The 26,390-nt window shown below is 34.0% G+C and overlaps 2 protein-coding genes across 2 annotated transcripts in view; one reads left to right on the top strand and one right to left on the bottom strand.

Moving 5' to 3' along the window:
* Window positions 1-26,390, bottom strand: part of RB1 (RB transcriptional corepressor 1) — a 148,955-nt gene that overhangs the window by 58,701 nt on the left and 63,864 nt on the right. Inside the window, exon 17 of the mRNA XM_044668231.1 lies at window positions 24,650-24,846. Within this exon, the coding sequence (XP_044524166.1) occupies window positions 24,650-24,846 (197 nt within the window). The remainder of the gene's footprint in view (window positions 1-24,649; window positions 24,847-26,390) is intronic.
* On the top strand, window positions 223-2,143 carry LPAR6 (lysophosphatidic acid receptor 6). Its single transcript, XM_044668232.1, has 2 exons — window positions 223-383; window positions 489-2,143. Exon 2 carries the CDS (start codon window positions 868-870, stop codon window positions 1,906-1,908), a length of 1,041 nt encoding a protein of 346 aa, XP_044524167.1. The 5' UTR covers window positions 223-383; window positions 489-867; the 3' UTR covers window positions 1,909-2,143.

Below are 26,390 nucleotides of genomic sequence, written 5' to 3'. Positions count from 1 at the left end.
GTAAAAATATAAAAGAATTGCCTTCTCCTGGGAGCCAGTGACCATTTGCAAGCCTCCAAGGTATATTCTTAGCAGACACGCTATCAGATTAAAGAAAAGGCAAACACTGGTGGCTGAAACCAGTCTTTGTCCAAACCCAACCTCTTCTTCCTGTGATGTCATGCTACAAACCTAGCAAGCCTTCCTTTTCTGTTCGGAGAAAGCCAAGCCTGCACACACACAATGCTGCAGGCGCCTGGAGAAAACTCCATTCAGCTGGAAGCAGCGGCGCTCGGGAATTTTGTTTCTGAACTCCCTTGGCTTTCTACTTTCTGAGGTGGACCCGCCAGCCAGAGTTAGAGAAGGAAAACCGATTAAAAGGACTAAGAAGCAAAAGAGGCCGAGTGAGAACATTTAAAGCACTTCAGTCTTAAACCTTCTGTAAGTAACTTTTTCAGTTTAACTTTCTTTTTGCTAAAATCAACTTTGAAATTTTGTTTTGCCTCTAGAAACACAGGATTTCCCGTCGAGGCCAACCACGGCGGTTGACTCGAAATTCATGCTCCTGAAGAATGGCTTCACTTGCTATCTAAAAAAAGGGTTCTTTCAACTAACCAGTCCTGGATGCCTGAGGTTTGTGGTAACTTCTGGAAGAAAAGAATGCTTTCCCTACCCTGAGGAGACCCCCCCCCCCCCCCTGCTACTTTACGGCCAAATTTCATGTTTCCTGGGGAGATTTCCAAGAAAAAGGAAATCCTTATGAAGGGGAGCAAGGAGCCAAAGCATTTGCAAATCAATCGGAGGTTATAAAGGGATCTCCATCTGAATAGGAAAAGGAGCCCCAGGAGCGCTAGGAATTCCCCCCAGAGAAGTGCCCGCACCTTTAGAATGGTAAGCGCTAACAGCTCCCACTGCTACTCTGACGACTCCTTTAAGTACACTTTATACGGATGCATGTTCAGCATGGTGTTTGTGCTCGGGCTGATCTCCAACTGTGTGGCCATGTACATTTTCCTGTGCACGCTCAAAGTGCGGAACGAAACGACAACGTATATGATTAATTTGGCGCTGTCCGATCTGCTTTTTGTATTTACTTTGCCCTTCCGGATTTTTTACTTTGCCACCCGAAACTGGCCTTTTGGGGATGTACTTTGCAAAATTTCCGTCATGCTCTTTTATACCAATATGTACGGAAGCATCCTGTTCTTAACTTGTATCAGTGTGGATCGTTTTTTGGCTATTCTCTACCCATTTCGTTCCAAGACAATCCGAACCAAGAAAAACGCCAAAATCGTTTGTTTTTCAGTGTGGCTGACTGTGATAGGCGGCAGCGCCCCAGCCGTCTTTTTTCGATCTACCCACTCCCGGGGCAACAATTCGACTGAAGAAGCGTGGTGCTTTGAAAATTTCCCGGAAGCCACGTGGAAAACCTATCTCTCTAGGATTGTGATTTTCATCGAAACGGTGGGATTTTTTATTCCACTGATCTTAAATGTGACCTGTTCCAGTTTGGTTTTAAAGACTTTAAATAAGCCAGTTACTCTGGGTAGAAGCAAAATAAACAAAACTAAGGTCTTGAAGATGATTTTTGTTCATTTGGTCATATTCTGTTTCTGCTTTGTACCATATAACATCAATTTGATACTCTATTCTCTCATGAGAACACAAACATTTGTTAACTGTTCAGTGGTGGCTGCAGTCAGAACTATGTATCCAATTACTCTCTGTATTGCAGTTTCAAACTGTTGCTTTGACCCTATAATTTACTATTTTACATCAGACACTATTCAAAATTCAATAAAAATGAAGACCTGGTCTGCCAGGAAAAGTGACTACAGATTCTCTGAAATTCAAGGAACAGAGAATTTTATTCAGCACAATCTGCAGGCTTTGAAAAGTAAAATATTGGATAATGAATCTACAATATGAAATATGTGAAATGTTAGACTACTGGGACTTAACTGGACTGGAACCTCTACAACTGTGAAAAGTATTTTTCTTGTATAAACTATTTTCTCCAGTTGGTAGAGATATTTAAAACATAAGCAGGGTTTTAAATATCTAAAGTTGTTAGCATTTAAAAAAACTACAGAAAATATGTATTAAGTATTAAAAGTATATTCTACTCTTGGTAGCTTCTGCATTTGATGATCTATTTTTTCTAAGCTATCTTTATTTCAGGACCTGCTCTTAAAATTAAAACATCCTCAAGGAAGCAATTATTGTTAAATCATACAAGTCCAAAGGGGTTTTATGATTTAACAAATCATCAGTGATGGCCATTTGGCTTAATTATCTTAGTCCAATGTCTCAAAATCTATCATAATACTAGAACTAATGACATAAGAACATAAAAGACTAACATTTTTAAAAAGACTAAAATAATAATAAAAACTGCAAAAAAGCAGTATCAATAAAGATGTTTGATTTCAATTTGCAATTAAAATTGATAATAAATATTGTTCCTTTAGGTATAGTTTAGTTTCCTTTATAAATCAATTTAAGAGTTGATTCTTTTGTAAAATGGTTTTAAAGAGTTTTATATTTTTAACAAAAAATTCAACAAAATTTATAGTTGCATGAAGATATGATAACCTTGTTTAAAGTTCGACATTATTTAGGATTGTAGAGCTAAAAACTGAAGTCAAAAATAGTATGGCTTTTTCTTTATTTCACATACAAAAAAGTGCTATGTGGTTTTAAAATATTCTCTTGGCTAAATTAAACATTTTTTAATTTGATAATAAGTATAAGGTATAAGGTTTCTTATGGGGAAAAATATATTCAGAGTAAATAGCACCCAAAATGGAGGTGCAGGGAAGCATCCACAAAATATTTCTTCACAAACTAAAATCTTTTAAAGGTGCTTTTGTTAGCATCACAATTTGTATTTTATATAAGAAAAACATTAACATTCATGGAAGATTTTTATGCTCCTCTTACAAAGGATACTTGAAAATATTAAGCCTTTTTAAAAAATTTGAAATCTTAGGAATTTGGAGATATACTAATTACCTAACTTAGGGCCATTAGGAGATAAAACGAAGCTTATATTAAGTACAACTTTTGAAATAAAATCCAACCAAACAAACCATTGTGAAACATATATAGATTTTCATTTCACTGGAGAAACAAAGTATGAGATCTAGTCTTTATTTGAAAACAATCACAATAGCACAATTTTTTCTAAAATCTTTGTTACTTTCAGTTTTGTTCTGTGCCTTTTGAAACAAAACTTCAAGCAAATTGCTTACTTTTAAGGTAATAGAAAAAAGTGTGAGCTTCTGGTTACATGAACACACATTTAATATAATGCTGTAACACTATGTTAAGCTCAGTTTTCAAAGTATTTTATTGTTACTGTAATATGGTTCGAAATTTACCACAATGCAAATACTTTTAAATCTTGCTACTTATTAGCTTGGCTTCCCCAAGCATTTTTGATAACTAAAACAAACATCTGCTAGACAAGCAGACTAGTGAGAGGGATGGAAACATCACTACATGCTCCTATGTTCACATGGCTGTGCTATACTGGCTAACATGTTAATTATTTTCCTTAGTGTACAAATCTTGATTTCTATTTCATAAAGGGGAAATGAGGAATTAAAAACTTCAACTGGATGAACAAAACAAATCAAACTAAGACATTTTCCCAAAGTACCTTACCACCTAAATGCTATCTATGGAAAGAGTTTTGGAAAAATATTTAAGCTCTAAATTCTAATCTCTGTTCTGCTACAATCTGCATGTCATTGTGTAAAATTTTTATAGGGCTCAGTTTCCTCATTTGTAAAATAAGGGAACTGAATTAGATCAGTGATAGGCAAATTTTTTAAAGAGGGGACAAAGGAAAGGAAATGTTCATCTGTCAGTCTGTTTCTAAGGCAACTCTTTCAAAGTTTCATTATACTGTATCCTACTCATTGTATTCATCAGATTAGGAATAATGTCATGTGGCCAGACAGAACATTTCAGACCCCCTCCACCCCACTCCCCCACAGCATCTGGCCCTCGGGCCTTAGTTTGCCCATCACTGGATTAGATGATCTAATTTATATTTAAAAGATTTTTTTTTCAGCTCTAAATTTATGATCCTAAGTTTATGCAATGTTATGGTCATTTTGGGGCGTTTGCTTTATGAAGGTAAATGTGGTCCTTTAACTGTAAAGTATCACTGCACTTATAACTTGTTTTCTATCCAAAAGTGAAATGAAATACACTGGCAAACACTTAATTCCACCCTCATATGAGGCCTTCAAGCAAAGCCTAGATGTTATTTGTCATCTAGAGAGTATCAGAATTCTTTTTCAAGTATGGGTTGAACTTGTTGGCCAATAATGTCAACTCTGGAACTAACCAGATTACTGTGTAATACTGCTAAATACTATGTTTCAGGAAACAAAAATTAGAAAACAAATACACCTTTGAAACAGGTTCTTTTGTCTTAAAAACAACAAACACTTGTGAAACTATACCAATCTCTGTTTTAAAGATACTTTCTCCTTTTAATTCACCAAAATATTTTGTCTTAAAGACTTAAGTGCTTTCTGATTTTTTAAAGTTATTGTGGTAACGGGCCTTTTCCCTTAGAAAGATGAAAATGAAACAATTGGCATATATGGCTTGTATCTGGAGCAACTTCAGAAAATTTTATTTAATTTTGTTCTAAGAAGATAACTGGGTCAAAAATCTTACATAATTATTTACCAATAGATAATGAGATAGGTTTCAAGTCTGGAGCCTTTAAACCCTGGGTAAATTTCATTTTCATAATACATTAGCCAGACATCAAGACAATAAAACAACAAATCAGTTTTACTGTTGGTAATTTTATACTCTGAAAGAAAATAATGCTATTGTAAGTTTTATGCCCTGAGTATTTTTTAATATCCTTCACCTGTGTTACCACATTAATGTAACAACTCTGAGGAAATTATATCTTATAGATGTCAGAAATGGATCTTGAACCTTGCTCTTTCTACTTGGATCAAGGCTATGCCATAACTAGCTTGGATTGGAATTTTGAATATATTTCCCCAAAACAACAATATTACAAAAAGTAACTGGGAGCTTACAATCGAATAGGCTACACAGGGGCAAATGGGAGGAAATTTTACTAATCTATAAAGTATTATAGCAATACAAATATGCTTCAGGTTCATTCTGAGATAAATTAGGCTTTCGAGAAACCATTTCTAATACTGCTTTGAGAAAATGTATTCTGTTACTGTAATCCATTGAGTCCTGGCCTCTTTTCATCAGTAAGACAGATTCAAATCTCACACCCGCACAAACTGGTTGGGAGATCCTTAGTGGGTCACAAGCTCTCAATACCTCAAACTCTAAAATGTGGAGCCTGCTTTGATCAAGATTCCTCCACCACCATATCAGTCTGGCCCCTCTTCCCCTTCAAAAAAGAAAATATGGTCACAGACATTTAATAACATATAAATATTACTAAACTGATGACATTGTATAAAGATAACCATAAGAAAAATACAAGAACACAAATTACAAAGTTTCTAATTACTCTCTTGAGACATAATCAAAACTGAAGGTAATGTAGAAGAATGCTAATATGAGAAATATCAGATCCTTCATCTTATTGAAGGGTGAAAGTCTTAGATCTAAAACTTCAAAACATGCTTTTCTAATTCTAAAGAACCTTGGTATATAACCAATTCCCAATTTTACATGGTAATTGGGGACAAATTTTCATGAAAAATCTAATTTTGGACAATATAATTTTACCAAATCACAAAATAAATGCTTATTAATGATCACTTTTCTATTACCACTGCCATACTAGTTGAGGCCTTATTCAGCAACTTATTCCCCTAATTCTGTCTTGCCTCCACTTTTCTCTTATTTGAGCCCATTCTGCACACTGCCATAAGGATCTCCTAATAAGGATCAATATGGGCCTGGATTCCATTTTTATTTTTTCAAAATTTTAATAGCTGTCAGCAATATAATTTTTGAAAAGTGATTTTTTTATTTTTAAAAAGAAAACTTAGAAAAAAATTTAGCACAGTCCCTGGTAAATATTAGGTACTTAACAGATTATATAAAAGTCAAAGTCAAAAAATCAAAGTCAAAGAAGGCAAAAAGGGTGTAGAGAAAGGAGAGAGTACCTATGGATAGAAATGAAGACCACTGGGATGCCCAGGGAAGAGATGTAACTAGGGCAGGCTCATCTATGCTCTTTAGATCCCTTTTCTTCTGGTACTGGGTTTCTGGGTTTTGGAAGCAATGTTCCAAAAGGGGTCAGAGAGAGGCAGAGAAATAGCTAAAATGCTGTCAAAAATGGATCTGCCTAAGTTTTCTGGATCTTCCCTTTCCCACTCTGCCAAGGGTGAGAAGAGAGTGAGCTATATTTTTTATCCCCATAATCAATTACCCATAGGTCTTTGCCACAAACTTGGAGGGAGGGAAGGATCCCTGGAATTGGCAGAAAAGCAGTATCAGTGGGGCTTTTATGGGAAAATGAAATCAAAATGGTGGAAGATGATAGAAGTACAGCAAACTCCTTCAAATAAGTCTAGAAAATGTGCCAGACATTATTCTTATGGGGAAATTTATGTAAAAATCATAGAGAGTCATTTTCCATGTCAAGTGGGCATAAGAAAATAAAGATGCTTTTAGTCACCACAAACTGCTCTTTAGACAGCCTCAAAGAAAAATGCAACTTGGCCACAGATTCAACTAGAATTCCTGAAAGACATGTAATGGTTTTATTAATGAAGAGAGTGCTAACAGCAAACGAGAACTACAGAAGAATTGGAAAGGGAGTTAACAGCTTGGCACAAGAGGTATATGCAACCTTCCCCAAACAACAAAGAGAAAAAGGAGAATTAGAGGGGAATAAATTAATGGATGAATAATTCCTAAAATGAACAAATTCTAATAACTAAGGATGTACAACTACTTCTAACTCTTAGAACTGGTAAAAAATAGGTATCTGAGAGGATGCCCATAAACTGGAGAAGAGATAAACAAATTAAAGTATATAAGTATGATGGAATTTTATTGTGCTATAAGAAATTAAGAAGATAGCTTCAGAGAAAAGCCTGTAAGATTTATATGAACTGATGAAGAGTGAAGTGGACAGAGCCAGAACAACTTATTCAATATTAACAATATAGTAAAGACAAATAACTTGAAAGAGAGATGATGTAAAAGTTTTAATTAGAATCAAGGAGTTTGATAGATTGATCCAAGATTTCTCTCTAGTTATATCCTAGGGGTGGAGAGTGGTAAAAGTGAGTTCTGAGAAGAGGGGCCAATTGCTATGTGTTGGTTATAACTGTTTGTACAGGAAAGCTAGAAAAGAATTCCTTGGGTTCAACATGCTAATGAAACATTTCAAAAAATTAGTATGTCATTGATCGATGAAAAATAAACTACCAAATGATTACTTTTAATTCTTTGACAGATCAAAATAATCAATGATTTGATGGTATATGTGTTATTGATGCAGGCATTCCCTCAAGTGGTACAATTAAAATTTAGAATCAAGGAAAGATTTTTACCTAATGCCAAAAGTCAATTCATAAAAGGCCTTTATAATAAACCCTATATAGAATACTTGCAGACAAAAAAAGTATTTTCACACATTAACAACTGAAATACCACTAATAAAATTGCATAAAAATATTATCACAGTGGCTCACATGAAATCCAATAGCTAATAACTGAAGGAACTGTTTAGCAAATTGCTTTTTAAAAAAGGTTTATTTTTATTGTATAGTCTTATAAAGATTCCTATAGGAAAAAAAGCATATTATTTGAGTGTTAATCTGAAAAGGGAAAATATGTGTGTTTACATAAATAATAAAGCATTTAACTTCTTATCTTCAGGAAAAAACCAAAATCAATCCCTCATAAATAATTACTAAATGTTCTGATGTTACTTTTATATCTTTTTCACATTCTTCTTGCCACTCATTTACCTATGATTGCCTCCAATTACTTCAGTCCGAGATCAGATGAGGATCTGATTCTTAATAGTGTGGTTTTCAAATAAGTTAAATATTTCTATTATGAAGAAAATTCACAAAGTATAATAAGATAATTCAAAAGTTATCTCATCCCAAGTAAATCCAATGGGTAGACCACAGATGTAGGCATACAATTGTTTCTATTCATTTCAATCAAACACTGATTAACCAAACAATAATGGACAAGTCTTATTTCTCTGTTTTTCTAGCTTTTTTTCTAACTAAACCAAGAAAATCAGAGTATCTCTTTTCCTTAAAGATATCCATGAAAAGATAAACAAGGATATAGGTAACTAAGGAAATAGGTCTGGAGAACAAAAATTACTAAAATGTTAGAATATTAAACCTTTGTCTAAAGAAAGACTTCAAATAACTTATCTTGACAGTTATTGGAAAGGTGATAATAATTGGATTTCTCTCTACTCAGGAAATTAACTTAAAATAAGTTAGCAAGACACATTTAGGTTAGAGTTAGAAGGACTTCCTATCAAAATTTAGATCTCGGGAAGATGGGCCCGTATTAGGGTTTTTGATTAATCCTTCTAGACATTATAGAAAGGTAGCAGGATTAACAGAGCCTGACCCGTTTTAGAAGGTTTAAGAAAAACACAAATACAGCTGTTTCCTATTTTACAATTCCTCATCAGCACTGACAGGAAGGCACTAAAATTACCCTTTGGGAGTTGGCCAGGTATGAGAAATGTGAAAAATGGTAAAAACAAATTATATAAATAAAGCTACACATTCAACTTGTACATATTTGTAGTTCTTATAAGAGATTCAGCCTTATTCATTCCTCTAAAAATGTTTTGAAAGAGCAGATAGCGATGTTGTACTTTAAGGATAAATTGACTTAAATAGTTATGAAGTAAGCTGCCCCCAAAAAGCATTAAAATTTTTGCTTTGTCAAATTTGTTAATATTCTCTTGTTTTACTAGACCAACTAAGAAACCACACTAATTGGTACAGTTGGCTTCTTCTTAGTTTTAATTTGCAAATGACATCTTCTTTCTTGTCTGCACTTGAATGACAAATTAACACTCCTTTCTTCCAGGTTGTGTTATGACTTGTTGAGAACTGCAATATAAAATCTTCTAAATAAAAAGTGAGCACCAATGTTTTACAAATGCCAACAGTTAAGAAAGGTCATCCTTTTTTTTCCATATTTCCCCATTAAGAAAGAATCAAGACTAAAGTTCTATCAAAATGAATTGGGCATAGAAAGTTAAAATAAAAATTGAATAGGTTAAGTAATAGAGGAGAAATGCTAACATTTAAAACAAGGTCTAGAATTTCTGTCCTCAAGGAATTTACAAAGTAGTGAGGGAAACAGAGAAACACATGGAAAGAAAGAGAGTGATTAGGGCACTGCACCTAATAATTTTATAAAATATGCATTTTCTAGGAAAGATGAGTAATAAATAGGATCATTCACTTAAATATCACAAGTATGAAAATATTTTGTGGTTCAAGTTTTGTATTTGTACCATTCTCAAAGCCATCCCCTGGTATGTCTGATATATTGAATATCTTAACTCCCCTTCTGCCAACTTATGTCTAAAAGGGCAGGTGCACAAGAGAAGATGGGAGTTTTTATGCGTGGTAAGAGAATAAGGTGCGTAGGAATATATGTAACATGAATGAGTAGATGGCTCATTAGCTCTGCCCAGTACAGTATATTCTGACAATATAACGAAGGTAGGTCACAAAATATTCTGAAAGATTACAGAGGGTTGCAGCTTTGGGGAAGATGCCTATTGAAGGGAGAGGCATTAAAAATAGCTTGAGGTTCAAACATTAGAAATAGTTTAAGTCGGACTAAGGAAAAGTGTATGTGTTTTAAAGCAAAAACAATTATCTGGCATGGTGAAGCAATAGAGTATTCTGGTTACCCCAAGTATTTTGCTTGAGATAAAATATATCCACCAATTTTCACAACAATCAATGCACAGTTCAATGAAGCAACACAATCATCAAGCACCTTCTATGTGTTCTACTAGAAAAAGAATAGTATAAAGTGGATAAAGCAGCTGCCTCAGAGCCAGGAAGCCCTGGGTTCAAAAATCTGTCCCTGACATCCATTAACTAAGTGATCCTGGCCAAGTCACATAACCTATTGGTGCTTTAAGCTGGTGGTGTCAAAGTGGTTTGGATCATACATTCTGAACAGTGAAAAATTTTTGAGCTATATTTATAAGTTTATATTTGTATTCTCATACTAACAATTATGTACATTAAAAACTTATAAAAATAAAAATTTTAAATGAGACAAAGATGAACTTAGTCCTAAAAAGGAGTTACAAGGGTTTACAAAGTAAGATAATAATATCTGTACTTTATGAAAATCATATTGGCAGCTAGTTTTGTGGAGGCTGGAGTTGAGGCTATTTGCTCCTGGTTGATCTATACAAGCTGGTGATTTCATCGTCTCTCATAGATTCTATTATCGTCACTTCTATGCAGATGATTCCCAGATCTATCTATACAACCCTAGTTTCTCTGCTGAGTTACCATTATAAATCACACAGTGCTTTTTGGCTATTTCAAAGTGGAAGTTCCATGGCCACCTCAAACACAACATGTCTAAAATAGAACTCATTCCACCCCACCCCTACCCATGGCACCCTTTACTCCCATGCCATCCCTTTCCTCTTTCAAATTTCCCTGTTATCTTCCAGAACACCACCATCCTTTTAGTCATTCAAATCACTGTTACCTGCTTAACACCTGCCTGCCTGATTGATTATTATAGTGAGAGTGGGATTTGGACGTTTCTTTCCCACTCTTTTGAATGTGCACACACCTTTTAGGGTAGGCTGCAACACTCCAAAATACCACCTTTGGTGCCATCCTCAATTAGGGGGGGGGGAATAAGCATATATATATACATTTTACAGCTGAGGAAACTGAGGCTCACACAGCTAGTAAGTGTTTAAGGTCAGATTTGAATTCAGATCTTCCTAATTCCAGGTCCAGGATTCTATCCACTCCACCACCAGTTACCAAAACTAGTCACTGTCTGTTCATGTCATTCTCTTGCTCAATGAGGTCTAGTGGCTCTCCATTTCCTTCAAAATCAAATATAAAATCTATTTGGTATTTAAAGCTTTCCATAACCTATCAACTTCTTATCTTTCCAATCTTCTTATTTGTTACTCTTCTCCACATACTGTGTGTGTGTGTGTGTGTGTGTGTGTGTGTGTGTGTCACATTGGGCCCTGCCTCCCATGGCCCAAAGGCTCTGTCTTCTCATCTCCATTTTAGTTTCCTGGCTCTCTTCAAATTTCAGTTCAAATTCCATGTTGTATAGAAGCCCTTTCCAAGGCCCCTAGCTGTACCATAGTGCATTCTCCTCTCAGATTTCTTTCTACACACTGTATACATCTTGTTCATAACAAAGTTATTTAGATGTTTTCTGTCCCCTTAGAACATGAATTCCTTGAAGGCAGGGACTATTTCTGCCTTTCTGTGAATCTCTAGCATTTATTAACACAGTACTTGCAAGTAGTATGCCCTTACTAAATGATCACTGCCTGCCTGCCTAACTCTAGAGACTAATATACAGTCCTAGTTTTGGAGACTAATGTTGCCTAAGGCAACTCTCTACAACTACATTAGCACTGGAGGGAGTTTCCTTATCTGGTAATATCCAAAATTCCCAGAATGAAATCACAAGTCTAGTCTTCTCTAACCTATCCCTATGAATCTAGAGCTACAATAAATGTGGCAGGGGATACAGAAATAGCATAAGACAAAGGCTTGACTTTGAGGAGCTTAAAATCTGCTTGAGAGATAAGATTTGCAAAACTGAAAAATAAGAATATAATTAAGTGTTCAATTAACATGAAAATTATAATAAACATAATTTAATTGTGATGACTCAGAAGTCATTTCAGGAGTTCAAAGTACTGCCCTGTCATCTATATGAAAAATAATGACTTAGGTGCACCTAGGCAGTGATGATAGTGCATTCTAATTATTAGCATTTCCAGAAACAAAAACTTTTACTAAAGGTTTATTTATCTACCCTCTGCCACTCAATATTCCTGGGTAAATCACTTAACTCCTCCAAGCTTCAGTTTCTACCTGCAAAATAAGGACAATTCAATTCAGCTCAAACATCCCTGTTTGGCACTAGGATAAAAACACAAAGATAGATCCTTGCCCTCGAGGTACTTACTTTCTCCAAGGAGTACATGCAGAATGTAATGTAAGGCAGAAGAAAGCACTAATGAATTGAAGAAGCACAAAAGTTTGTATTTAAGTTCATTTTATATAAATTCATTCCATACTGGAAATCTATGGACACACTACTGTAGACTTCTCTTACTCTTAAATGACTCTCAGAATTTCTCCTTTTCTCTCCGTAGACTTTTATGGCTTCCAGATGTTCAAAGACATGGCAGACTTTGGATCCTAGACTCTGTATATCAACTCAAAAGGTCAAGAAGACCTTAAATAGTTAGGCTTTGACTCACAGAGGTAGTTGGACAAAGCTAGATATATAGGACTTTAATGGCACAGACCAAAATCTGGGATACAGACACACACACACAATGTATGAAATATATGAAGGGCTGTCATGTAGAAAGTGGATATTTGTTTGAACTGATCCCAAAGAGAGAAATGGAAATATTTAATGAAATTTGCAGGCAAGTAAATTAGGTGCTAGATAAGGAAAAATTTTCAATAATTATAGAGCTGTCCAAAAGTGTAATGAGTTGCTTTCAAAGGAGTAGTTTCCACATTACTGGAGGTCTTCTAGCAGTGGATAACTATTTGTTGGAATATATTTAGGGATGTTCTTTAGATAAACTAGATGCCTTCCTATTCAGATTCTTGAGATTTTACTTTTGATTACAATGTAAGTAATAATAGTGGGTATATTATTCCTTGCTCTTTGTTGTTAAATTGTTTCGTTCATGTTCAGTTCTTCATGACCCCAATTACGATTTTCTTGGCAGATAAGGGAGTAGTTTTCTATTTCCTTCTCTAGTTCATTTTGCAGATGAGGAACTGTAGCAAACAGGGTTAAGTATACTTGCTCAAGGTCACACTGCTAGTATTTGAGGCCAGATTTGAACTCCAAACTTCCTGACTCCAGGTCTACTGCACTATCCATTGCATTACCTGGCCACCCTAACTCTAGCTCTTTTCTATTCACATGGTAACTCAAATGTCTAATCTTGTGCTGTTCAAATAAATAAGAAATGGTGATTTTTGGAGACATTTTTACTTTGTTAAATTCTCATTCATACAAGCTAAATGTGTAAAGAATATAACTTTAAGTCCAGATTCTGAATCTATTTGTGACTTTGGGTAAGTCATTTAATTCCTCTAGTCCTTAGCTTCTTTTTCTGAAAGGATAAAAGGGCTAGATTAGATTTCTAATATTTCCAGATCTACATTTTATGAACTTATGCAGGCCGTTAGTTCCTACCAACAATCTGTGTTGTTGTTACCACTCAGGAAATTACGTGGCAAATTATTTTAGGAACCTTGAACCCTTGCTTTTTCCTTCCTCAAAATAATCTCCTATTTTTCTTCTCCCAGTAGTAATAGCATGTTACTCTCAGGGATGAAGCTGTTCATACCCAATAGTACAAGTTTAAAGTACAGAGTACTTTAGCTTAAATTTGATCAGCTGGCCCAGAAACAACCTTAAATGAGAAAATGGCAAATGAGAAAATGGCAAAAGGAAAACTTGTCAACAGTCATGAAAAAAAAAACAACTATTCAAACAAGCATTAAAATTACCAAAAAAGATCTGAAGAAAGTTAACCCTAATCAAAGAGAAAGCAAAATGAGTCACAAAACAAGTGAATTAACAGAGGAGAAACTGATCAATTAGTCTATTTTAGTTAGCCCTAAGTTCTAGGATGCTACATTTCTAATTTTTAGGATTACTACACATTTTCACTAAAATATTTTTAAAATGATATGACATCATTGTATTCCCATATATCTAATATATTTTGTAATTTTACAATGTTTAAGAATATAAGCAATGACACTAAAGTTAGATATTTACTAAAGAAAATATGAATCTTCAGATGATATTATTAAAAATAGCAGGAAAGACATGAGTAAAGAGGAAGGTTTTAAAATTTAATGAATCTTTTAAAGAAATTTCATATCTACCTTTTTTTGCAAAGAGATTGAATCTTAAACAATTAACACTGAAATAACTAATTACCACTGTTAAATTCTATGGGACTTTAAGTAATATAATTTTAATGGGAACACCACAAAGAATAAGCTGAATGGTTTATCTTTTACCATAATTTAAAGAACAGGCAATTTTAACATATCATAGTTATAGGCTTACATTGCATCATATTAAAAATACATATTTTCTATCTTAGCCTAGTCTCTTTAGAGGTCAAGTAAAGAATTGGCCTTCTAAAAGGAGAAAAAAGACATTATTTATTGAACTTTTATTAGCATGTAATATGAAAAAAACATAAAGACATAATCACTTTTTTTTATGGACTTTTTTTTTTTATTTTAAACCCTTAACTTCTGTATATTGACTTATAGGTAGAAGAGTGGTAAGGGTAGGCAATAGGGGTCAAGTGACTTGCCCAGGGTCACACAGCTGGGAAGTGTCTGAGGCCGGACATAATCACTTTTAAAAAGAAACTTAAGGCCCAAGTAAAAATGATTTAACATGGTAAAAATACATTTCATATACATGTGTGTACATGTGTATATATACTTATATATAAAAATTCTGAGATAATACATGGTAACTGAAACAGAACTACATTTACATGAGTTGCAAATTAATTCAGTTTACCAAATCTTTTTTAGTACCAAATTTGTACCTCATATTTCAGGGTATGCAAAAATATTACAAAATGACAAGGCCAAAGCCCTCAAGTATATTTTGATATTATTAGGAGACATGACTTACAAATGTAACAATTAGAAAATGAACAAGCAAGCATTTATTAAGTGCCTATAGTAGACAGTACAAGGTAGAATAACTTTTATGCTGTCAGTACCATATGGTTGATTATAAGTGCTACAGAAAGAGAGAATATTGGTTGAAATTATAAAGAAAATGTTCCTAATGGAGATTGAGTAAGGCCTTGAAGAAACAGTATGTAGTTCTATATATTTAGTGGGAATTGAGTAAATGTTTATTGCAAAAGTTCCAAAATGGTAATACTGTTTCCACAAAAGTGAGATATAATGAAACTTCATTACCTCACAGGATATAGAAAGATAAAAGTGCAATATATCTTAGGAAAGCATTATAAAAATTATAAAATTCATTTCTTCAGGTTTGTAGGAAGATACATCTTGCCAGAGATCATCTTGCAAAGGTCACGCTGGTCATTAATTTTAAAATTGACACCAGATCTTAGAACTCTTAACTCTCAACATATAGGCAATTCCTTTCAACTTACTATTATTTTGTGCAATTCTTTATGCGATTTTGAAAATTAAATATGCTATTTCATTTATAAGAGTGGTAGTTATGCATGTAAAGACTAACAAGTGTGGCTATATCATTGTCTTTCAAGCCATTTTACTCTCTTGAAACCTTGACTTTTTTTGACATCTTTTTAAAGTTAAAAACTAACGCTTTCATGTGAAGTATGTGAGGTTAATGAAACACCAGGACACAAACACACACCAGACATCCTTTTCGGAGCCAGAGGCCTTTCTCCCCTTTGTGTTCATTTCCTGTCAAGTCTGACATTTCAAAAGAAAACTGAAGAAGTTCTGATTTTTGTTTACAAGTTAGGCAGCAAGAAACCTAAAGAATTTTAAGTTGTCTACTATAATTGGAAAATTGTTCCATGAATCTCTTAATTTAAAATTATGAACTACTTTTAGCCTATTTTTTTTCTCACACAAATGTTCTATAAAATTGAAGACAAAGCATGCAAGATTCAGGAAAGTAATTAAGTTACATGCTGGCTAGGTACAAGGGAAAGGCAAATATAAGACACAACTTCAGATATTGGATTAGCATCTATAGAGTGCATAACAAGTATCTATGTGTCTATTGTAACATGGAAAATGGCAGGGTGGAATTCCTGCAAGATACAGGGTCAAGCCATTCTGGGTGAGGCTTGACCCTGTATCTTGCAGGAATTCCACCCTGCCATTTTCCATGTTACAGTATGTATCAGAGGTGGATAAATCCAATAGAAATACAAACAAGATGGAAAATACAGAACTCAGTTAACTGCTAACAAATGGATTAATGGGACCTTCTGAATAAGACTATTAAAGAATAAGCATATTTCTCTAGTCCAGCATCCTTTTTTAATCTATAACAGAGTATGGTGCTATTCTTTGTCATATAGCACTTTGGGGTCTATGACAGTAGAGTCCAAAGGTGGTAGCCTTGCCTTCTTTGATAGAGAAAAGAGTTTATTACAGTAGCCTTAGCTTTTATTAACTAATTACTTTCCAACTATTTTTTATCTTCAGTTTTTCCTTGGAAACACTTGGGAGAATCTGGTTTAAATGAGTATCTTATCAAACCACCTCTCTACTACTATAGCTTTTCCTCAGAGACTAACTTCCAGGTACTCTGTATATACCTTGCATATGCTTATTAATTTTACCTTGTCTCATCCATTAAAATGTAAGCTCCTTCAGGGTATGGACTGTGTATACTTTTTGATATATCTTTTCCCAAGGCCTCTATAGTATTTGACACTGTTAACAACTTTCTTCTTGTAGATATTCTCTCTTTAGGTTTTCATTACACTGCTTTCTCTCATTATTCTTTTTATCTGTTTAATCTCACTCTTGATGGATCATTGTTTATCTCCTCCCATCTAAATGTGTGTTAGCTTTATTCAAGGTCAGTTGTTTTCCCTATAGGATAGCTAAAATATACTTTTATTTTTTCAGTCTTTTGACTTGGTTTATTATAGCTTGATGTCTCATAGCGTCATTAGCTTCCATTTGGTCAGTTCTAGTTTTTAAGGAGTTATTTTCTTCAATAAGGTTATGTACTTCATTTACTAACCTACTAATTCTCTTTTCATAACTCTGTTCAATTATCACTTTTATGCAGATGACTCATGTTTAGAAATCTAGTCCTTGTCTCTCTCTCAAGCTTTATCTTTTATCTTAGAATCAGTACTGTGTATTGGTTTTAAGGCAAAAGACTGGTAAGGGATAGGCAATGAGGGTTAAGGAAGTACCTGAGGTCAAATTTGAACCCAGGATGTCTCGTCTCTTGGTCTTACTCTCAAATCCACTGAGCTACCTAACTGTTCCCTTGGAAACTGCTCCCTAGTCCTAGTCTCTGAAGTATATATTTTGCCCTACCAATTATCTATTTTCAGTTGTATGTTCTACAAGTATCTCAAACTCAACATGTCTAAAATAGAACTCATTATCTTTCCCCTAAAATCCATCATTCTTCTGAAATTCCCTTTCTCTGTTAAGAATATCACCAACCTTTCAGTTACCTTGGTTCAAAACTTAAAGTTATCCTTGTTTCCTTGCTGTCTTCACTTCATACATCCAATCAGTTGCTAAGCCTTGTCAATACTTTGTCTATGACATCTCTCATATTCATTCTTTTTTCCCCCACTCATAGAGCTACCATTCTCCATCATTTCTCAATTGTACTATTGTAATAGTCTCCTAACTGAGTGTTTCCCTCCCTCTAACTCTCCCTCTCTGTGTCTGTCTGTCTCTCCCTGCTCCTCTCTTTCTCACCTCTCCATTCTCCAAACCATCTTTCACATAGATGTCAAAGTGGTATTTCTAAAGCACACTCCACAAGCTACCTTCCACCTCTAGAACAAATACAAAACCTTCTGTATGACATTTAACGTCCTTAACAACTTCATACTCCAACTTATCTTTCCAGGCTTATTGCATGTTATTCTCCCTCATGAAATCTATCTGCTAAATAGGCTTTTTTTACCATTTCTCCTAGATGACATTCCATCTCCTATTTTTGTGCTTTTGTACAGGCTTTTCTCCATGCATAGAATGCACTCTCTTTGTAACTCCTAGTACCTAAAACATTGCCTGGCAATAGATACTTAATACAGGCTTATTGATTAATTGGCTGAAAACTATACTCAGATATGAGAGAAATATAAATTTCTTTAGGTAATATATCTATTCACTGGTTAGTGGCCAATATTGTATTTAGATTATAACAGCTAGTTTATTGTTTATAGTGGGTCTAAAAATTGTAATTCCTATCACCCTCTACATTATTCTGTCAAGATCAATAGAGAGAGTAAAGAAGTCACAAAGACAATTGGTCATAATATGAGTTTCCAAGAATATATTAGTTCTGAACTCTCAGTCTTTCCAGCATAACAAAATCTTCAAGAATTTACTATCTATTTTTATACTTTTGAGAATGTAAGTTTACCTCAATGCCAATAAAAGGCATATGAGTAGGATTTTGTGAATTTCCTTTCCAGCATATATACCTAATAAATAGCTGCCTTCTTCAGGGAAACTATCCTAATAGTGTTTCTATATGAACTTTAGACTATAAAAAAGGTCTGTGATTTTCCTTAGCGTGGGAAACTACTTCTATTAATAGAGATGACATCTCTTCTACAACTTAGTAAATAAGTTGCAAGGAGTTTCCCGAGGCACTAAGAAGTGAAGGGCCTTCTCCAAGGTCACAAAGGCAGAATGTGAACCTAGTCTTCCTGATTTCAAGTATAGAACTCTAAGCATGCTATTGCTTAAAGACACATGTAATATACATTATGTATGCATGTAAAATGCCTATAACTTAGGTAATTAATGTTTATTTAAAATTTTTTAATTACTGATAATCTTTTGCTTTCACATTACCTTAATTTCAGAATATATTCTTTCTCTAATCCCTGTTCAAGGAGCCATTCTTTGTAACAAAGAATATATTTTACAGGCAGTTCAATAAAACTAACCAACACATTATCTAATCTAACCTTAGAGGCAATATTTCAAATACACCTCATTAAAGGTTCCCTACTTTTATAAAGAAAGGAGGGAAGTAGGCAGAGTGAGAAGAAGCTTTTTTTGCCTAACTTCTGCAATATATGTCTTTCCTGACAACCTAGAAAACATGTCAGACCAAGTTCTGATCAGGAAAGTCAAGAAAAAGTCATGAGTCATATTTTCAGAAGAGGACAGCTTAAAGCACATAAAGAGGACTGTGGAGGTAGGCCACAAACATGGCATGGTGGCAGCAGTGAAAGTTAAGGGAGCATTCAAGTACCCTGAGTTAGAATACCAAGGCAGGAAGAGATCAAAGGACCCCTTAAACTTGTTCTGGGAAACAGAAGGAGTACTGTCTGGCAGCCACTGCACACTGCCAGTTCTGTGTTACAGATCCAGGACATCCAGGAGGTTGAAGACTAAGGGCAGGGTTCTAGTAGAATACTAAGCCCAAAACAAATGCCAGAAAGTGAGCCTTATGGCTCTGGGCATAGGAGCAGAACAGTGACTCAGTTCTAACCTTTGGTCTAGCACATGAGACTTCTTGGAAAAACCAGGGAAGGTGATCAAGACCAAAGGGGAGTCAGCAGTTTAATTTGCTCTAAATCTGCTAAAAAGAGTTCAACACTAATAGAAAAACTGAAGTCAAAGAGTAAGGTGGAAAAGGAGCAAACAAAAAAAGAAACAAAGGATAAAGAGCTTATGTGATGAGAGAAAAGCTCAAGACAAACACAGGAAACAATGACCTGAAAACATGTTTAAGCAAAGCCTCAAAGAAAAATGCTGACTGGACATTAGTCCAACAAGAATTTCCAGAAGAGCTAAAGAAAGAGATTTTTTTATTTAAAAAAAGGCCAAAAAGTTTTTTAAACACAGTAGTGAAGGAATAAATGGGAAAGGAAATCACAACTAGACAGCAAAGTTATGCAAAAAATTTACTGCTTGGTAAAAAGAGGTATAAAATTTACTGAAGAAAATAACTTTTTAAAAATTAGAAATGGTCAAATGAAAACTAATGACTCCATAAAACATAAAAAAATAATAAAACCAAGTCAAAAGACAAAAAAGAAAAAAGGAAGGAAGGAAGGAAGGAAGGAAGGAAGGAAGGAAGGAAGGAAGGAAGAAAGACACCATAAGATATCTCAAAGGAAAAATAACTGACTTGGAAAAAAAGAAAAAAGTTCGAGGAGAGGTTATTTAAGAAGCATTAAAAGCTCTGAACAAAAAAAAAAAAGAGCCTAGACATTATATTTTGAGAAATTATAAAGGAAAACTACTTAGAGATTTTAGAACTGATGGGCAACACAGACATCAAAAGAATACATTGATTACCTCCTAAGAGAAACTCCAAAATGAAAACCCTTGTGAATACTATAGACAAAACCAATAGCTCACAAATCAAGGAGAAAATACTGAAAGCAGTCAGAAGGAAAGAATTCAAGAACTCTGGCATCACAGTTGGGCTCACACAAGATTTGGGGGAAATTATCTCACATAAATGGGATGCACAAGGAAGAATTTATACTTTTGAGGGAGGGAGGATAGACAAGCAGATAACACTTGAATTTCTCTCTCATCTGATTTGAGGAGAGAAGAATACAATTACACATATACATACACTTAATAGATAAAGAAATTCATCTTAAATAACAAAGAAATAGGAGGAGAAAGAATTAAGGGAAATTCAGGGGGATGGGGTAAAAAATAAGAAGGAGAGTAAATTAAATGAATCAGTAGTCAGAAACAAAAGAGACTATTATGGAGGGGACAGGATGAAAAAGATAGATAACAGGATGGATGGAAGGAAAATAAAGTTACCAATCATAACTGTGAATATAAATAGGATGAACTTATCCATAAAACCAAAAAGTATAGCAGCATAGACTGGAAACCAGAATCCAACAACATGTTTTCAGGAAACATACCGTAAAATCTATTATGGTTCAGCTGAAGTAAAAAAGGCAGGGGTAGTAATCATGATTTCAGGCAAAGCAAAAGCAAAAACAGTCTTATTTATAAGAGATAAACAGGGAAATTACATTTTGCTAAAAATATCATAAAAAATAAATCAATATCAATATCAGAAATAACTGCACCAAATGGCATAGCATCCAAATTCTTAAAGGAAAAGTTAAATAAGTTAGAAGAGGACATAGTACAGCTGTAGTGATAAAGGGCCTCAATTTACCCCCTTCCTTCTCAGACCTAGGTAAATCTAACTGCAAAATAAATAAGATAGAACTTAAGGAAATGAAAAGAATTTTTGAAAAGTTAGACATGCTAGACTTCTAGAGAATAATCAATGAGAATAGAAAAGTGTGTGCCTATTTCTTAGCTCTACATGACATCTTCACAAAAACTGATCATGTGAACAAATGCAAACAAATGCAGGAAAGCAGAAATAGAAGACTTCTTTTTCCTGACCAAAATGTAATAAAAATTATGTTCAATAAGACCTTTGAAACATAGATTAAAAATTAATTAGAATGGGTTAGAGGGGGGAAAAATCTTAGAAACAATAATTTCAATAAAAATAATGATAACAATGAAACAACATACCAAAACCTATAAGACGCAGTCAAGGTAGTATTTAGAGGAAAATTTCTCTTTATGAACACTTACATCTTCTTTGGGAATAAAGTTCAAAATAATTACATAGTACTCACTTTTTGGTTCTATTTACATTGTTCTAATCGATATTTTTTTATTACTGGTTTTGTTTACTTCACTCTAGCATCAGTTCATATAAGCCAATGCTTCTCTGAATTCTTCATATTCAAAATTTCTTATGGAGCAATAATATTCAAATACAATCTATACAATAATTTGCTGAGTCATTTTTCAATCAGTGGACATCTATTCTGCTTTCAGATTTTTGCTATCACAAAAAAAAGGGTTGCTATAAATACTTTGTTTTATATGAGATCTTTGCTTCTCTCTTCTTTACTTCCTTGGAGCAAAAGCCTAGCAGTGGGATCTCTTAGTCAATGAAGTACAGGTATTTTAGTTACCTTCTTAGCATAATTCCAAATTTGTTCCCAGAATGATCAGACCAATTCATGGCATCACCAACAGTGCATATATTAGTGTATTTGTCTTTCCACAGTCCCTCCAACATAGACCATTTCCACACATCCTCAGCCAGTTTCCTAAGCATGAGTGTAAAACATCAGAACTTTTCTGATCAGTTTTTAGATCAGCTAGATGGCACAACAGAAGGAGTGCTGGCTTGGATCAGAAAGATCTAAATTCAAATTCACTTCAGAGAGTAATTGTCTGCCCCTGGGCAAGTCACTTAACCCTGTTTGACTCAGTTTTCTCACCTATTAAATGAGATAGAGAAGGAAATGACAAATTACTCCAGTATATTTGCCAAGAAAACCCCAAATGGGATCATGAAGAGTCAGACATGATTGAAAGGTTTGAATAATAACAACAACAAATCTGCTTTTCTTTAATTGTTTTGGAGCAGTTTTTAATTTCACTATCAATAGTTTGCAACTCTTTTTTGGAGAACTGTTTGTTTATATCTTTTGGCCACAGATCCAGTGGGGAATGACAGTCATATACTGGTATTAATAATTCCCTACATATCTTTAAGATATTAGTCCTTTATCAGAGATATCTAAAGCAAAGGCTTTCCCCCTCAATTGCTTATTTCCTTTTTTTGTCCTAGTAGTTTGACTTTATTTGTGCAAAAATACTTCAATTTCATATAATCCATTTAATACTTTGCACCTCTATGTACAGTATGGGTTAAGAACTTTCTCCTCCAAGTCATAGAAGAAAAGTTCATTTTTAATGGGCAAACATGAAATATCTATAATTTCTTCAAAAGAGAACAATGATGGGCAAATATAAGGGATCAAAGAGCAACTCAGACATTTGGTACAGAGACAGTGGATAGAGAAAGAATAGGTTTTTTAAAGTAGAAGATACTGAAGAGAAAACAGTATTGGGTAACTATGGAAACTAAATTTGTCTAGGCATAGTAATACTCAATGTGGTAATATAGTAATACTCAAAAGACATTTATTGTAGCTATGGGAGAGAAGCATAGTTTCAAGAAGAGACAACACTATCAGACTAAAGGGATCATGAACTGGGTATAGCTGGACTTGTGGACTGAACAGGGACATTGAAGCAAAGGAAATTCAGTAAGACATATGTTATAAATTGAATAGATGTTAATCCTGTGCTCACAACTAGATACCTATAATTGCTCACCTTTAAAGCTTGAGAAGGAGTAAAATACAGTATTTAGAGAGTTGGCCTTTGAGCCAAGAAGGTATCAGAGTTCAGTGCTGCCTCTGATAAACTAGTCACTTAATCTTTCGTAGTCTGAGCAAATATCTAAGACTATATAAGTTTCAGAGAAGATGTTGACCTGTAACTAGTACGAAGAAATTCCTCATCCAGAATTCTTTTTAACAATGAAATTACAGGTTAATTTCCTATTTTCTAAAGTCTATACCTAAATTCTCATCACTTGTAATTTGTTGTATTCAATGAGACTGGTTTGAGAGTGCTGTTATCAGCATAACTAAGTAGGAGACAGTATAGTAATAAAGGGAGTACACTAATTCTAAGGGAATATCCACAGGAAAGAGTTTCAAATCAGGAAACTTACCATGCCTTCATAATCATTTAAGGTCAAGGCTGGGCATAGTATCTCAAGGATATACTCTTTTACCATTGTGACTTTGTTTTTCCATTGTTTTTTCTCTTCCTTCCATTTTGCAAAGGATTTTTTTTTCTTTTCCTCAGGCATCAATAATTAAAGACATAAATGTGCCATGTGAAATATGTGATTTGTTCTCTTAAGGAGCTTTCTCACAAAAACATGAATCATGTAAGCATGGAAAAATATTCTAAATAAATTAATTAATAGAATTAACTAATTAGTTAAATTTTTAAAAGGAGCTTTCTCACAAAGTTAAGATAATTAAGCACAAAGATTTTTAAACTATCTTCAACATTAGAGAAATATGCATTCTAATAGCTTCTAATCTAATTCCTACCTTATAAGACATAGTCATACATAAAAAGGTTGCCAGTCTGCTCTAGTCATTCCAAGTACTGAGAAAAGCTCTTATAACAAGGAGGAATTTTAATCTGAAAATTTATGCCATTTTACTGAAAAATTTAAGAATAATTCTTTGAAATTTCAAAATAAAACATTATTTATTACAAGTCAGAGACATATAGTCTTTTTTTTTTTTTTAAACCCTTAACCTCTGTGTATTAGTTCCTTAGTGGAAGAGTGGTAAGGGTAGGCAATGGGGGTCAAGTGACTTGCCCAGGGTCACACAGCTGGGAAAGTGTCTGAGGCCAGATTTGAATCTAGGACCTCCCATCTCTAGGCCTGGCTCTCAATCCACTGAGCTACCCAGCTGCCCCTGAGATATAGTCTTATTACATAACCAAATATATTTGAACCCTTAAAAATTTCCTTTTTCAATTTAGTGTGGCATGCTACATGACCTGTATTTAGTACTAAAACACATAAAAATATTTTTTTGAACCAAGGTGCCCTCAGAAGCCCAAGTATGAAGGAATTCACTGTAATCCCCCATGATCTATTATAAACCTAAATTATATGCTGAATTCCTACTAATCAAGCAATTGTAGAATTATTCCAATGGTGAAGTGTTGAAGTGTCTTCATTGTATTGTTTCACTCGTACACATTCATGCACTTAAATGTCTTAACTACTTAAACTGAGTACTTACTGATTGCCATGCTAGTGATTCCATGATCCGATGTTCACAACGTTCTAAGTGTTTTATCATTTCCCTTGTCAAACTCGCTTCTGCCTTGATAAAGCTTTCAATCACTTTGTAAAAATCAAATGCTTTTAAATCAAGTACATTCAAAATCCATGGAAAAGACAAATCTGTTCCAGAATCATGGCTCTGGTATGTAGTCCCTAAAAGTAAAAGAAAAAAAAAACTAGATTTATATGTGAATTGTTAAAAAATAAATAAAATTGCTAAAAAACAAATATATAATATAAATAAAATAAAATAAAAAATAAATAAACCTTAGGCTCAAAACCTAGTCTATACTAGATTAAGGTATTTATTTATTGCTCTAGGAAATGAAGTAGCAAAATTCTACTAAAATAAAAAATGTGAAAATTAGGAGTCTAGAGTTAATAAAGTTTGAGAATCACTAAAACTTATGTATAGGCCTTGAGTTATTTCTTGGCACCATTATCTAAAAATTCCACTTCATTCATTAACAATAATTCATTCAAAGAATTGATATAAATATCTGCTGTTTATTAGACATTACCTAGTACCTAAGGGAGATTAGATAAGTGTGCAATTATTATGAAAAACAGAAGAAATTTCAGAAGAAAAGTACAATAAGATGTTATAAGAACTCAAAGAAGAGAGAGCTCACTTCTAGCTATAGGTATTCAAGGAAAATTTCAAAGAATAGGTCACATTTGAACTAGACAGGATTTAAACAAGCAGAGATGGAAGAAGGTCATTCTAGGCACAAAGAATAATGTGAACAAAGATACAAATGCAGGAAAACATGGTCAAGGGATAACAAAGTAGTTCAAGTTGGCTGAAACTGCATGAGGAAAAGTAAAATAAGATAAGGCTGGTTGAATAATATAAACTAAAAAAATTTAATTCAGCAAAACTGTCAAACAAATTTAGTAACCATCTGTTGGATATCTACTATGTGTCAGGCACTGTGCTATGTGCTAATAAGAGATTACCAGGGAGAAATAACATGTACAGAGTTATGTATATTCAAAGTGTATGTATGTTTGTGTGTGTGTGTGTGTGTATATATATATATATATATATATATAGTTATTTATATAATACAAAATAACAGAAACATGGATTTAGAGCTGGAAAGAACCATAGAAGCTAATTAGTCCAATTCTCATTTACAAAAGAGCAAACTGAATCAACTCATTAAAGACTTTAAGTTACAAAACTTTTAATGATTTGTATTTGTAGGTTAATCATAATATTAATTATAGTTAGCATTTCTAAATCACTTTAGGATTTGCAAAATATTTGATATATTATTTCCCTTAGTCCTCACAACAGCTCTAGGAGGTAAGTGCTATTTTTGCCTTTATTTTACAAGTGAGGAAACTGAGGCAAACAGAGGTAAAATAACATGCTCAGGGGCACGGTATCTAAACTTAACTGAACAAAAGTCTTCCTGACTCCAAGACCTGCTCTCTTTGCACTGTACTATCTGGCTATCTTAGGTTCATTGCCTGGAGGTCCCTGAACCAATGAAATAAAAAGTTTGGACCCCCCAAAAAAGTGTAAAGTATTTTTCAGAGAGTAGGAAAAGAAAAGCAAATTGCAAGGTCATGTGCTTTGGGAAGATGAACTGAACAATTGTGTGGATGGAGTGGAGAGGGGAGGGGGCTAGATGCAGAGAAACCACTAAAAAGATCATCACAACAATCTAGGAAAGAGATAGTCTAAA

This window comes from Gracilinanus agilis, chromosome 3, assembly GCF_016433145.1.
Source record: "Gracilinanus agilis isolate LMUSP501 chromosome 3, AgileGrace, whole genome shotgun sequence".
Classification (NCBI taxonomy): domain Eukaryota; kingdom Metazoa; phylum Chordata; class Mammalia; order Didelphimorphia; family Didelphidae; genus Gracilinanus; species Gracilinanus agilis.
The sequence above is the reverse complement of the archived record's forward strand: the minus strand, read 5'-3'. Positions and strand labels throughout refer to the sequence as shown.